Source organism: Anabrus simplex, chromosome 1, assembly GCF_040414725.1.
Source record: "Anabrus simplex isolate iqAnaSimp1 chromosome 1, ASM4041472v1, whole genome shotgun sequence".
Classification (NCBI taxonomy): Eukaryota; Metazoa; Arthropoda; class Insecta; order Orthoptera; family Tettigoniidae; genus Anabrus; species Anabrus simplex.
Genome location: NC_090265.1, coordinates 1,243,551,040 through 1,243,566,516, shown reverse-complemented (window position 1 = coordinate 1,243,566,516; position 15,477 = coordinate 1,243,551,040). Strand labels below are relative to the sequence as shown.

The 15,477-nt window shown below is 41.4% G+C and overlaps 1 protein-coding gene across 1 annotated transcript in view; it reads left to right on the top strand.

Annotated features, from left to right (window-relative positions):
* Su(z)12 (Polycomb protein Su(z)12) overlaps nt 1–15,477 on the top strand; it is a 399,441-nt gene that overhangs the window by 133,655 nt on the left and 250,309 nt on the right. Inside the window, exon 2 of the mRNA XM_067137639.2 lies at nt 12,008–12,054. Within this exon, the coding sequence (XP_066993740.2) occupies nt 12,008–12,054 (47 nt within the window). The remainder of the gene's footprint in view (nt 1–12,007; nt 12,055–15,477) is intronic.

Below are 15,477 nucleotides of genomic sequence, written 5' to 3'. Positions count from 1 at the left end.
ATCCCTCGTCGTGAACGCCACGGCGCACGAGTCTCGTTCGGATTCTGGGGGAGACTCGACATCATGCAAGAGACGAGTCGGAGCGTCTCGGTGTACCCCGGAGAGTCAAAAACTCAGGCCAAAATCTAAAACCTTTCTAGCAACTTTCAACATAAATTCACTTACACAAACTGGCAAGCTGAAAACCCTCACCAAAGCTCTTCACGAAAATCAGATATCCATAATGGCCCTACAGGAAACAAGGTACCCAGATGAAGAGATTTTTGAATCCGAAGGCTACCGATTTTTCAAGAGCAAAGCGCAAAGAGGAATCCTCAATGGAGCTGTGATGCTTGGAACCGCGTTTGCTGTTAGAACCAAGATCCTTAAATCGGTTGCAAATTTCGAACCTGTGAATGACAGATTGTCTATACTCACAATTAAATGCGCGAACAAAACCTACGCCCTAGTTAACGCACATGCTCCTACAAACGATAAGAACAAGTCTGATCCAGACGAAGTTGATAATTTCTGGGACCTACTGGATGAAAATATTTAAACAAAATCCCCAAACACCATGTCAAGCTTCTTTTGGGTGACTTCAGTGCCCAACTAGGTCGTGAACAGAAGTACAAGAGAGTTATAGGAAATTACCCTGCTCACAAAAAAACCAATCCCAACGGCAAAAGACTGGTGTCCATTTGCGAAAATCACAACCTGCAGGTCATGTCGACCCACTTTCGCCATCTACCCAGAAAGCGAATGACTTGGCGTTCTCCCGTCCAAGCTCTCGGAGAGTTCCAAATTGATCATGTTGCAATCTCCAGGAGAAACAGCCCTGAGATTATGAATGTCAAGGTAAAGAAAGGCATCAATGTGGCCTCAGATCATTATATGTCTCTTATCAAATTCAAACCAATTCCCGCAAACACAAGGAAGACAACCAAACAGATCACACGCTTTGACAAAGGGTCGAGGAGTTCCAGGAGAAGGCTAGACCAAATGACACTGACTTTAACAACGCCAAAAGTCTCCTTGTTGAGGCCGCCAAAGACGTTGCAGAAATCAAGAGAGGCAAAATGCATGCCTGGTGGAATGGTACCTGCGAATCAGTCCTCCAAGAAAGACTCAATGCGTGGAAACAGTACTACTCTACGAAATCAGAAAATGATTGGGAAACCTACAAAACCCAACGTGCCCAAGCAGCTAGGGTGTTCAAAACTGAGAAACGTAAATACGAAAAATCTCTCATTCAAAAGATGGAACAAAACTTTAGGAAGAATGAAAGCAGAGAGTACTACAGAGCCTTCAAACGCAAACTCACTGGCTATAAACCACCATCTCTATGCTTTGAGCGAAAGGACGGCACACTAGCGACATCAAATGAAAATTGCAGCATTCTGTCAGATTACTTCAAGAATTTACTTAATTGCTCTAAACCTCAAAGCGCCATTGAGACCAAGGAACCCTTACTCAGGTACCCAGATTCCAGACCACCCGGCAGAGATGAAATCAAGCGCCACATTGGCCGTCTGAAAAATAACAAAGCGCCGGGGGAAGACTCAGTAGTAGCAGAACTATGGAAATATGCCCCAGAGGAATCACTTGATATCTTGCAAAAGCAAATAGAAGAAATTTGGAACAAGGAGACCCTACCCGAAGATTGGAAAATAGCTTTGATCCATCCATTACACAAAAAAGGCAGCATGAAGAACATCAACAACTACAGAGGAATATCTTTGCTACCCGTGACTTACAAAATTCTATCACTTGCCATCCTGGAGCGTTTGGAAGCACAAGTTGAACATCAAATAGGTGAATACCAAGGAGGGTTCAGAAGAGGTCGTTCAACAGCTGAACAGATCCAAAATCTCAAAACGATCATCAGATATTGTACACTAAGGCCCAAGCAGTATGTGTCTGTCTTTGTGGACTTTAAGAAAGCGTACGACTCCATTGACCGGGAAGTCCTGCTAAACATCTTAAATGAATTTGGAGTTGATTTGAAACTGCTGGCATTAATTAGAGCCACCCTGACCGATACAAAATCAAAGGTGAAGTTCCACGGATGTGTCTCGCATTCCTTTGACATCAAAACAGGAGTCCGACAAGGTGATGGGCTATCCCCGATACTCTTCAACTGTGTTCTTGAAAAGATCATCAGAACCTGGCGAGTGAGATTACAGGAAACTAACTACAGTCCATTGAGAATAGGAACCAAATCCAAGGGGATCGCAACAGACTGCTTAGCATTTGCCGATGATATTGCTGTTCTCTCAAACGACATAGAAACCGCTAGAGCTCAAGTTGAAATTTTAAAGGAAATTGCTGAACAAACTGGTTTGCAGATATCGTTTGAGAAAACAGAAGTAATGACTAACATCAAAGAGGCTCCACCAAAACTCCATACAAAATACGGGGACCACCCGAGTAGACAAATTCAAATACCTGGGTGAGATCATCATGAAAAATGGACTGGACAAAGAAGCACTTCAGGAGCGAGTACGCAAACTGGAAATAGCCTACCAAACATCCCGCACAATCTACAACAAAAAATGCCTTTCCCAAAACACCAAGATACGTCACTATGAAACAGTTCTGAAGCCAGTAGTTCTATATGCAGCCGAAACCCTGTCTCTAAATGCCAACAAAGGACTCCTTGAAGAACTGGAGAAAAGAGAACGCAAAATTGTGAGAGGAATCTTGGGATCAAAGTACAGAAATGGAATCCATCAAAAGAGATCCAACAAGGAAGTCTACAGCAAAATAGAGAAAATTACCGACACAATCAGAAAAAGACGGGCACGATTTTACGGTCATCTGAAAAGAATGGACGCAAGAAAGTTAACTTAAGAAATATTTCACTTTTTTGATTCAAACCCCAAAACCACAATTCCCTGGTTTAGAAATACCAAAGAAGACCTGCAAATGCTACATATCTCAGCTGAAGACGCCCTTAACAGAGATCTCTTCCGCAAGAAAATATTGACGAACGGGCTAAACCGAGACGAGCAGCCGAAGAGTAGACACGGTGCCCCTTGGACAGAGGAGCGTAAGCAGGCCCACTCACAAAGAATGAGGGAAATTTGGGCTCTAAAGAAGGCCAAGTGGTCCTTGATGGCCCCAGCGAATTATATATAATAATAATAATAATTTATATGTTGAGGAGTTTACTAAAACTGCTTTGGCAAATCCGTCAGTCCATTCTACTGGACCGATTTGCTTCATTTCTTTTTTTTCTTTCTTTTTTTTTTTTTCTCGGGAATTACCTGTGGTGAATCATGAGACATTGATAGCTCTCAAAGTTCAGCCAACTTTGAGTAATCCTAAAATAAAGTCATTAAATTATCACTCCAATAATTGCAGGCGAAGGCTTACCCTAACCTGCAATACATTCTGTACTTAGCAGGTTGCTAAGCGACTAACACTTACGTTATTATTATTATTATTATTATTATTATTATTATTATTATTATTATTTCGTATGGCAAAACAAGGATACATTATTATCTATATATATAAAAATGAATGTATGTTTGTATGTATGTAAATGACACATCTCCTCCTAAACCACTCGAGTAAAATGAAAGAAATTTGGTACACTCATAACTTACTGTCTGGAGACGAGCACTGTGGGGGTAAGCCATCCCTAGTAAATACATATAAATATGTAATTTACAAGTCAGCATTCAAAACTTAATGTAGAGACTTTTCAGCCAGTCCACTGCTTCTGTAGAGGCACTATGTAATTCTTGAACAGATCCATTGAATCTTCTTTTTGGGCAGTCCATAACAACGTGCTGGATGGTCTGAGGCACATTCTCACAGTCACAGAATGGGTCTTCAGATTTTCCCCACTTGTGAAGCCAGAATTTACACCTTCCATGGTTTGTCCTGATTCTGTTTAGAGATGTCCATTCCCTTCTCGGTAAGTTGAAACCAGGAGGAGCTCTACAAGGATGGTGGATTAAACCTAGGTGGTCAGGATTTGAAGAAGTCAATTCTTCGTGCCAGATCTCATCAGCATCAAAATGTGTTTCCAGGAGCTTCTCGCCTAACTTCCATGATGGGTTTCTGGATTTTAATCTCTTCGGTTTCTGAGGGTTGTAGTCCTGATGTCAGGGCAGTTGAGCATTACTGCGACATTTCTGCCATTCTCTTACAAGAGCCAGTTCTCTTCGCATGTGAGGGGATGGATGTTGGATAAAACGGGTAACCATTTTAGGGGTGTCGATTTGATGGTGCCTGATATTGTCCTCATGGTATCGTTCAGTTGTGTATCAACTTTTGAAGTATGTACACTGTTAAGCCACACAGGGCAGCAGTATTCTGCAACTGGATAGATCAAGGCAAGGGCTGATGTCCGTAGTACTGTCGCGTTTGCTCCCCATCCTGTTCCACTGAGCTTGTGTAATATGTTGTTCCTTGTTTTTATCTTGGCTGCAGTGTTAGAGAGGTGTTGCTTGTATGAAAGTGTCCGATCCATTGTGACGCCCAGATACTTTGAATATGGGCTATACTTACGTTTTTGGCCTTTGAATTCGACTTGAGGTACATGGTTGGCTTTTTGGTTGTCTAGGTGGAAGCAGTTTACTTCAGTTTTGTTCAAGTTAGGTTTGAGTCGCCATGTACTGTAATATTTGTTCAGGTTAAGGAGTAACTTTGTGAGTGTAGTTTCTGCTGTTTTGAAGTCACTCGATTGGGCAGCCAGAGCTATATCATCTGCATATATGAATTTCCTGGAAATAGTTTCTGGAAGATCTGCAGTATAGATGCTGAACAGTAGACGAGCAAGAACTGATCCTTGGGGTAAACCATCGTTTAGTATATAGGGCTTACTCTTATTGCCGTTTAAATGTATTTCGAGCGCTCTATTGCATAGCATGTTGTTCAGCAGTGTTGCAAGGTTCTTACAGGGAATGATCTTCAAGAATTTCAAAATCATCCCTTGTCGCCGTACTGTGTCATAAGCTGTTGTCAAGTCCACAAAAACAGCGATTATCTTTTCTTGTCTTGAAATCCGTTCTCTGATTCTGCCAGAAAAGATAAATGGAACTCAATGACAGCAAGCATGAATTTCCAACACTAAAGCAGAAAAGCATGGACTCTTCTTAGAAAACTTGGTAGCTGTACTCCCAAATATATTAATTAGAGCTCAGAGGTATCTCCAGTAGATGTAGCTAAAAGAATCATCAAACTATCCAAAATACCAGAAAATGTCAATAAAGATGAATTTTAAAAAACTCACGAAAGAGCTAAAAACTAGGGTATCTGAACTGAATCAACACCCCCCCCCCCCGTTCTCAGGGGAATTCACAACTGCAGAAATCTCAACAGCTCTAAAAGAAATAAAACCAGGCGAAGCAGCAGGAGTGGATGGGATATATCCAGAATTCCTGAAACATTGTGGACCTAGAACTCTACACTGGTTACTTATGTTCTTTAATGACATCTTAAGAAGTGGTAGGCTTCCACCCTTGCTTAAGAGAACTAAAATAATTGCCATTCTAAAGCCCGGAAAAAGTGGAGATAGTCCTGAAGATTATAGGCCAATAGCACTCTTAAGTATTTGCTACAAGTTATATTCTCTTCTAAATCCTCTGGGAATGTGTTTCTTTGCTATGGAGCATGTTAAACTAACAAATCGCTCATGTGGTTGGTGAGTGCCAAGATGTGGTCACAGCAGCTTCGGTTAGGTCGGAATCCAGCTTGTTCAGTTGGTATGTGTTGGAAGGCTGTGGTTGAGATTCTGTTGTAAATCATTGTCTCCATTAACTTGTAGCAAATACTTAAGAGTGCTATTGGCCTATAATCTTCAGGACTATCTCCACTTTTTCCGGGCTTTAGAATGGCAATTATTTTAGTTCTCTTAAGCAAGGGTGGAAGCCTACCACTTCTTAAGATGTCATTAAAGAACATAAGTAACCAGTGTAGAGTTCTAGGTCCACAATGTTTCAGGAATTCTGGATATATCCCATCCACTCCTGCTGCTTCGCCTGGTTTTATTTCTTTTAGAGCTGTTGAGATTTCTGCAGTTGTGAATTCCCCTGAGAACGGGGGGGGGGGGGGTCTTGATTCAGTTCAGGATACCCTAGTTTTTAGCTCTTTCGTGAGTTTTTTAAAATTCATCTTTATTGACATTTTCTGGTATTTTGGATAGTTTGATGATTCTTTTAGCTACATCTACTGGAGATACCTCTGAGCTCTAATTAATATATTTGGGAGTACAGCTACCAAGTTTTCTAAGAAGAGTCCATGCTTTTCTGCTTTAGTGTTGGACATTCATGCTTGCTGTCATTGAGTTCCATTTATCTTTTCTGGCAGAATCTAGGCAGAGCAATAGTTCCTCAGCGACTTCTGTTCTGTTGCTGATTTCGTATTCTTCGTACAGCTCATCACATTTTCAATTCCATCCTGGGATATATTCTCTTCTAAATCCTCTGGGAATGTGTTTCTTTGCTATGGAGCATGTTAAACTAACAAATCGCTCATAGTTGTCCAGTTTGGGTGGAATCTACTGGATATTGTGATCCAACTCCTTAGTAAACGATTCCCAGTTTGCTTTTTCAAAATTCCAGCGAGGTACAGGAGTTGATCTTATTATTGGGATTTCAATGCCAAGTTTTACAAGAATTGGTCTATGCTGACTTCGGGGAAAATTGTTCAGTACATTCCTGCTGCACTCTAAATGTCTTCTGTGCTCGTCCCTTGAAACAAAACAGAGGTCTGGGTTGGTGTCCTTCCATCTTCCTGAGTGAAAGGAGTCTCTCTCTTTTGCATCGTACACAAGGAAAACATCTTCTGTTTCAGACCATTGTAACACACCAAGACCATCTGAATTAGTATCTCCATACCCCCTAGGAAGTACTCCTACTCTTGAAATCTTCCATTATGGCTGCCGGATGATTTACATTCTTGATGGCTTCATTACACCAAGGTTGAGATGGTGGTTTGTAAATGTTTTTTCCAAGTCTGCAACCTTAATCCTGTTGGTGAAAATGTTATCAGAGCTGATGTCAAGAATTTTTACTTGCTCAATATTATTTCGAATGTGCGTAGAGATGCCGTAGGTTTTATGGAAGGTAGCTGCAACAAGATTGAATCCTGGTAGTTTACATCTGGAGTGAAGTTGGTTTTCATTCTCGCAATGTGTTTCTTGAAGTAGTACGACATCTACATGGTTGTCGTTAAGAAGTTTTAAGAGGTAGTCACTTTTGGATCGGCTTATGCCCTCAACATTCAGTTGTAGGACCTTCAAAGTGGACCCTATGTCCTTTGTTTGGCTCTGAAAAGATCCGTTTTGATTGGAATAATTTTCCGTCATTATAGTCGAAGTTTAATGTTTCCCATATTTGCTGGGATATCCGTTAAGCAGAGCTTAAGGTCCAGCAGTCAATTTCGTTGCTTACTTAGCACCACCCGGGAGACACGTATAGGGTAATTTAAGGTTATACCTACGGACGTAAAGCAACACTTGTCTCACAACACTTTCACTAATATTATGATATGGGGCCTATGTAATTTTCATCCTTAGTATTATCATTGCATGTAGCCATGTTTGATTACTACTAGCTGTCAAGTCAGGGAGTATACACTTCCTCTGTTGATAGAAGAATACTATTCTCTGCTAGAAACTCTGATTCTCTGACCTTCTCTAGCTTCTGAATATACTCAACAGATGGCAGAACGTTCATAATAATTTACATGCTGCTAAAGAAAACAGTCTACGTAAGTACAGACGGGAAGGTACCGGTATCAAGTTGACTAGTCTTCTGTATGATCATTAATAAAGTGTAGGGACAAACTCTTGGAAAAGTGGGTCGTCTACTTATCCGAACCAGTATTCAGCCACGGCCAATTGTATGTTGCACTGTCTCGGACAAGATCGTTTGAAAATGTTAAGATCCAGATATGGCCAAATGGTCGAAGCACCAGAATATTGTGTGGAAAAAAGTGTTAGAAACTATATTACGAATGAATCAGTTATTATGTACCGGTATTAAATGTTAATGAAAGTATTAAAATTGCGACAAGCATATCAAGACGAGTTATCTGACCTATTTATAAGGAACGCCGCGGAGCAGCACGGGTCCACTAATAATAATAATAATAATAATAATAATAATAATAATAATAATAAGTAAATAAATAAATAACTGGATTAAAGCCACTATGTTTATTTAATCAAGCCGAGCTTTCAGCCAAATTGCGTTGGCCTTCATCAGGGCAAGTTAAATTCTGCTTCCGACAGTGAGCAAAGAAATTCAAAGAAACGTGGAAATCATTGCCTTACTATCCACGGCCTACCCCTCTAATAGATCTCAAGGATCTTCGTGCTGTAATTCACAGCCCTCTGTTGACGGTTTCGTGAGCGCGTCCCATTGTTCCATGGTGGTGTTATGCATGTATTTCTGCAGTACAGGTCTCCACGTATTTGATAACTTGAACCTGTCTTCCCTGTTGATGTTATTTGGGCGCAGCTCTATCTCTATGGCTTCTCTTACCAGTCGAGCATAGAAGTCTTTTACAGGCGTGATGACCTTTGCCTGATCAAAGAGGATTTCATGGTCTGTACTGTAGAAATGTTCTGCTATGGCAAACTGGCTTATGGCATTCTCCGTGGAGGATGAAAGAGCGACGTTCTTTACCGACCTAATGTGATCTTTCATCCTGGTACTGACAGGCCTTTTCGTCATGCCTATATATGAGCAACCACAACCACATGGAACTTCATACACGCCCGGTGTTTCAAGATGTGGTTTTTCTTTGAATGGTCGAAACAGGGATTTGAGCTTCTGGTCGGTGGTGAAAACTGGAATTATATTGTGCTTCTTAAGAATGCGCCCCATTCTGTCAGTTATACCTGCCACGTAAGGAAGGAATACTTTCTTCTTTTTACTGTAGTCCTTGTTGGTACTATCCCTGTCAGGCTCCTTGATCTTCACAGCTCATGCTATGTCTCCTGACGTATAGTCGTTTTTCTTTATGGATGTTGTCAGTTCTCTTAACGCACTTGAGCGGTTATCAGCGTCTGCAACGTTCGAAGGAGAGCTGCTTTTTGGAACGGGTGATGATGTGAGGACGTATGAAGGTATCTTTCAGAAAGTGTAGGTTTCCTGTACATTGCATGGCCTAGTGTACCATCATTCTTCTTGTATACTAGCACATCAAGAAAAGGTAATTTACCTTCATTTTCTACTTCCATCGTGAATTTACTGTTAATGGAATTTAGGTGTTCCAAAAATTCATTTAATGTATCCCTTCCATGTGGCCAGACCGAAAATGTGTCATCCACATAACGATAGAAGCACTTAGGTTTCAATGGCGCTGTAGTTAATGCAGCAGACTCAAAGCGTTCCATAAAAACATATAATAAAAATATTAGCAGCTACTGGTGACAGGTGAATCCATTGCTGCTCCTTCTGTCTGTTCGTAATAATTCGTAATAATCCCCTTTGTGGTAGAAGTAAGTAGATTTTAAACAAACTGCTGCATGATTTGTCAAGTCCTCAGACGGGTATTGTCTGATGTAAGCTAGCGTTTCTTCTACTGGTATATTAGTAAAAAGTGACGTAACATCAAAGCTTACCAGGATGTCCCCTTCGTTCACTCGTAGCTCACGTAACTTCTGTAAGAAGTGTTTCGAATCTTTGACCTGATGTCCTGTCTTCCCTGTTCCTGGCTGTAACAGTGATGAAATATAGCGGGCTAACTCATGGGTTGCAGAACCACTGGCACTCACGATTGGTCTTAGTGGCACGTCATTCTTGTGTAGTTTTGGGAGCCATAAATGACTGAAGGTACCGGGTCTGAATTTAGTAAGGTCTTCTTCAAGTGTTCTGGAAGTGTTGAGCTCCTCACTAGTCGGGTGACTTGGGTATTAATTCTCTTAGTGGGATTTCTTACTTTCTTATACGTATCTTCTTCTAGTAGTTTGTTCATTTTTGTTTCGTAATCAGCTGTATTCATGATGACTGAAATATTACCCTTGTCAGCCGGAATTACAATTATACTATCGTCTTTGTGAAATTTATTAGCTTTTTTAAGTTCCTGGACTAGTCTTTGTCTCATGTCCAGTGGTAAGACGTCTTCGTTTCTTTTCAATTGGGGAAGCGAAGCAGAAACCTTCTGACGTACATTTTTATTTTATGTTCCATCCAATTTAGAGTTTGTCATAGTCACGCCAAAGTTTCTCACTGTACTACTGTAAAGAACGATTTTATCGTTTTTTAGTTGAGGTACGCAAGTGAATGTCTCAGAATTACAGGAAATGCTGGACTGAGATAAGCAGAGAAGTACGAGCGCAAGATCATTCGCAAAATAATAGGTCCTAAGATAACAGATGGACAGTATTGACTCCGATGAAGAGAAGAGCTATACAGGGATAAGGGACGACTTATGGAGTCAATAAGGAAACGACGACTGTACTTCTACGGACAGCTGTTCAGGATGGATGCAACCCGACTATCGAAGCAGATTTTTAATGTATTGGACAACAGACCTGACGTCTCAGTTACATGGTTCAAGGAAGTAAGGAAAGACCTCAAGAGCAAGGGACTGAATCAGGCGAACGTCTCTAACCGATCAAAGTACAGATCAGTGTTCAATAACTTTAAGGGCTTTCACGATGAGCAAAAACAGAAAAGCGGCTGGACAGAAGAGAGAAGACAATCGGCCAGAGAAAGAATGCAACGCTTTTGGGTTGCAAAAAAGGCTTCCAGAAATGCCTTACAGTGGTCTCCAATGACCCTAAACGAGGGGGATAGAAGTACAGGTGGGGTACACGTACTGTTGATCGCGCGTAGTAGCTTCCGAGAACCGACATTGATTGCTTGTATTTTTGATGGATTTATGAAAAGCTTGTTTGATTGTGAGTATTAGCCTAGTTGTTTCAAATCAGCATTTATGTTTTGCAGTGGCTGTATATTTGAAGGTCATCTGCATATGAGTGGTAACTACATGATTTTAGTGTAGACGAGATGTCATTGACGTACAGCGAAAGAATTAGTGGCCCTAAAACACTATCCTGTGGGGTGCTTTCTTTCCTAGGTCGCCATTCTGAAATGTTGTCATGAGTTGTTAACCACTGCCAACGATCGTTCATATACTCTAAGATCTCAGTTTCCGATGCCTTCATTTTTTGGAATTTAAAAATCATTCTTGGTGATTCTGTTGTGCTATTTCTGCATGCCAAGTATGTGTCGTAATTATCATTGGTAAGGTGGTCGTGGTGATTATTGTTTTAAGAGGAAGTACAACTAGGCAACCATCCTCTATATAACGCTAATAAGAGGCAAACATGGAAGGGATCCGACACTTCGAAAAATGAAAGTATCGGCCAAAGAAAGACAAGGGCCACGAAGGGCATGAAAACGAAAGACTCCCTAGGCCTCGAGTGCTCTAAAACCATCGGGGTCGGAAAAGCGTTGACCAAGGGAGGTCGGGTAGGGTAGATGAAAGTGAGGAGCCTGACACAGCTACGGTAAGTGGAAGCAATTCCAGGACTCACTGAAGGCCCCGTGGTCGCCAACCCACGCTCCCGAGTTCAGAGCCCCTGGAGCCTCTGTTAGTCGCCTCTTACGATAGGCTGGGGATACCGTGGGTGTTATTGTATCGCTCCCACCCACAGGGGGATAATATTAGTAATACTACTGTAATTGTGATGTGGATTTTAAAATATAATAAACAATGATAGTAACTAATGATGTTTATTATTGCTAAACATTAAATGTGAACTCTATATAGCGTAGACTAATATTTAAAAACGCTCTTCTGAAGTGCATTCTTACAGCATATTCTATTCGTAAGATCCCTTACAATATTTGACATATTGCTTAGCATGTTCATATTTGTGTAACTTTTGTGATAGTTCAACAATAATGTATGTTACTGTGATCACATTTCTGTTAGGGTTGCCTTGTTCTGCATCCAATAGTTCTATATAATTATTGTAAAGGTCGATACTGTGTCCTAAAATTGCAGTTTTGACTGTATTTGCATATCTAATATTTTTCTCTTTTCTTTCTAGAGCCTACCCAAATATATCGTTTTCTACGTACCAGAAATATGTTGTCTGTGAGTATAATTTTATGCAGTATGGTAGTATGTTTTAGGAATCTGATGCACCAGGATTATATAAATGTATATATTAATATATTTTATTTCGCTTGAACATTATATACACGTACTGTATGTTAGTCTATACGAAGTAACAGTCTGAGAGGAGATGCGTCAGCATTACCAGAAATCCTCATGAAACGTGATATAAGAACGCGTAGGATATGGTTTATGCTCAAGGTACGTAGAATACAAGGTAGGGATCACGAGAGAGGTGCGCAGTGGCAAAGCAGAGCTGTGACGTCACGCAGGACCCTCGCGTTGAATCTGCTCAGAGTGAGGTAGAGGTAGTTCGAGTAAGAATCGCTGTGCACGCAGAAGCTAGGTGCTAATAATACACGATAGTAACATATCTGTGGTGTATAAGAAACCGTGTGTGTTTATTTTATGAGATAAAACGTAAAAAGCAGTAATAATGTACACTTTTCAGTATGCTTTGTCATGCCATTGCAGGCTGCACAAATCATAGCAGGCACGCGAAGGAACGAAACATACACTTTCATGAATTCCCTAAAACCACTGACGTAAATAAATGGCGACAGAAGTAATCAAGACATTATCGAAAGCTATCTTTCTCAGCTTCGAGGGTTCGGAAGGCTTTATGACGATCCTCTTCCGACAGCTGTGACGCGAAAGGTGAAATCATTGCTTCTAGCCTCAATGCTTCCAAGGCGATAAGAAATTCCAACTGTTCTCCGGAAGATTATGAAATATTACGTCCAAATATGTACTGATGAACTCGATCAAAACTCGGATATCGTGTGCCAGTCTAAGGCCAGCGTTGAGCCCACATCCTATTTTTTTATCGGAGGATGAGCAAGGGTTCGTTAAAGCCCTTGAAGATCTAGTGAAACAGCTCGAGGGGAGCCGTGAAACCAAGGAGCTGCTTGAAGACTTCACTGGCTATATAGCTTTTAGGATAAAGAAGAACCTCGATATAGAAAGTAATTACGGAGAGAAAACAGGTCAAACTACAAGGGGTGGAAATTAAATTTCAAAAAGATTTTTTTTTTTTTTTTTTTTTTTTTTTTTTTTTTTTTTTGCAAGTTGCTTTACGTCGCACCAACACAGATAGGTCTTACTGCGACGATGGGGCAGAAAAGGGCTAGAAGTGGGAAGGAAGCGCCCGTGGCCTTAATTAAGTTACAGCCCCAGCATTTGCTTGGTGTGAAAATGGGAAACCACGGGAAACCATCCTCAGGGCTGCCGACAGTGGGGTTCGAACCCAATTTTCCGAATACCGGATACTGGCCGCACTTAAGCGACTACAGCTATCGAGCTCGGTAGTTTCAATTTTACCACGGGAAAGAACTGAAAGAGGGTTCTAACATCATCACAAACCTTACGGATATCCTGAAAAAGACATTCTCCGAAATTTATGAGCTTGCAAGTTGCTTCGTGAGAAGCCGTTCTTTTATTCCAATGGACGCTTTAAACAAAAGTAAGACATTGAAGAGACCTGGTTTCTGTTAATACAACACCGATAAAGAAAGAAGAAAAGCAAAGAAATTCCACTGATGCTATGGATAAGTGTGTTTTGTTACATATATTTTTAATATCAGCATTATTCTTTGTGTATAATATACCCGTTATTTTTTTAATTATTTTTTTTATGAAAGGCAATTTATTATGTTGTATATGAAACCAGTGCTAAGAATGTTGATATACAGGCTCATGAATATGGCCTATCTAATGTTAACGTGGAATTTGTCATTTCTTGGCACTTGCAGGAAAACATTTACTGTACTGTTTGTATTGTGGACAGTTTCCTAAAATTTGCTGTTTGTGTTGTTGACGGTGTATATAGTTTCCCAATACTGCTAGTAACAACGGACATATTTCTTGCAGTCATCAAGCTTTATATTCGAGTCTGTAACAATTAGAGCCCCTTGTTATTTGTTATCATAGGTGTTGAGGACATGAACATATGGAATGGCCATTCCACTGCTATCACAGTCTTAGCATTGGTACATCCTTTTATACAGATCGAAATACTTCAGAAACGCTGCTGGATTCACACTGTATTTGATCTCCTATTATTACTCTACTGTAATAGTGAAGTGGAATGCATTTTCTTAGGTGATGTTAAAATATCAATGAAGTTATCTCTAACTTGTGGCTAAAACAGAATAGCTTACAGCTGTGTATTAGCCTACCTCATATAGAGGACAAGGCGCTGAGGGTTCAAGTGACGTCATCGCCAGCCAAGCTTGGTGGGGAGACCTGCGCGTGATCCCTACCTCTTACTCTAACTACCTTGGTTTATGCTATATTTCTTAACCGTAAATAATTGAAATTTATAAAATTTGGTTAAACAATTCTTACGTGAGGGAAGTGGACTTCAGCTGAAGCCACTGGATGAGCCTGGTCACCTGAACTACACTATTGTCCAAAACTTAAGCATAAGTTGCGAGTAAGCAGGGCAACAGAAAATAGACTGCAAATCGCACGACATACATATGCACCTACCAACCTTACGTGTTCACTCTGTAGCCTGTAGGAAAGGAGTGTTCCCTACTTTGACTAGCAGCGTAACCGCAAGGTAAACACAGCCAGTGCCTGCGCCCTATATTCGTTCAGTCGTGTTTGCCCTGTTATAGTGTGTGGAGTGTGGCCTCGTGGTGAACCTGACAACATAATGGCACAACGACGCCATTTGGACCCAGTTTTGCAGGGTAGAATACTCGGTCGCCTGGAAGCAGGCCAGACACAGACCGAAGTCGCCGTATCCTTGAATGTGCTACAAAATGTCATTTCCAGGCTTTGGAGACGATTTCGAGACACAGAAGATGTTGGTCGACCTGGTACTGGCCTACGACTAAGTGTAACAACCCCACAGCAGGACCGATATCTGGCCTTAACAGCCCGACGAAATAGGAGTGTAGGCCTACCTGCAAGACAATTGTTAGCGGAGCTTGCAGCCGTCTCATGGGTTGCCGTTTCCCGGCAAACTGTGTACCGCAGGCTCATAACAGCAGGGCTGTTTGCCCGACGTCCAGCGGGTTGTGTCCCGCTCACTCCAGCACAGAGACGGGCCCGTTTACTGTGGAGCTGTCAACATCGAAACTGGACCATGAATGAATGGAGGCATGTGCTTTTCACAGATAAATCCCGCTTCAGTTTGCAGAACGATTCCCGTCGCACATTCTGGAGAGAACCGGGTAGCCGATACAACTATAGGAACATCGTGGAACGGGACCAGTATAGTATGGTGGTGGTGGTGGTGGTGGCGTCATGGTGTAGGGCGCCATCATGGTGAATGGCCGTACGGACCTGCACATCTTCATGGGTGGTCCGAGGAACATTTTTAATGCTCGGAGTACAGGGATGAGGTCCTGAGACCACATGTTCGACTCTTCAGAGGTGCTGTTGGTCCAGGCT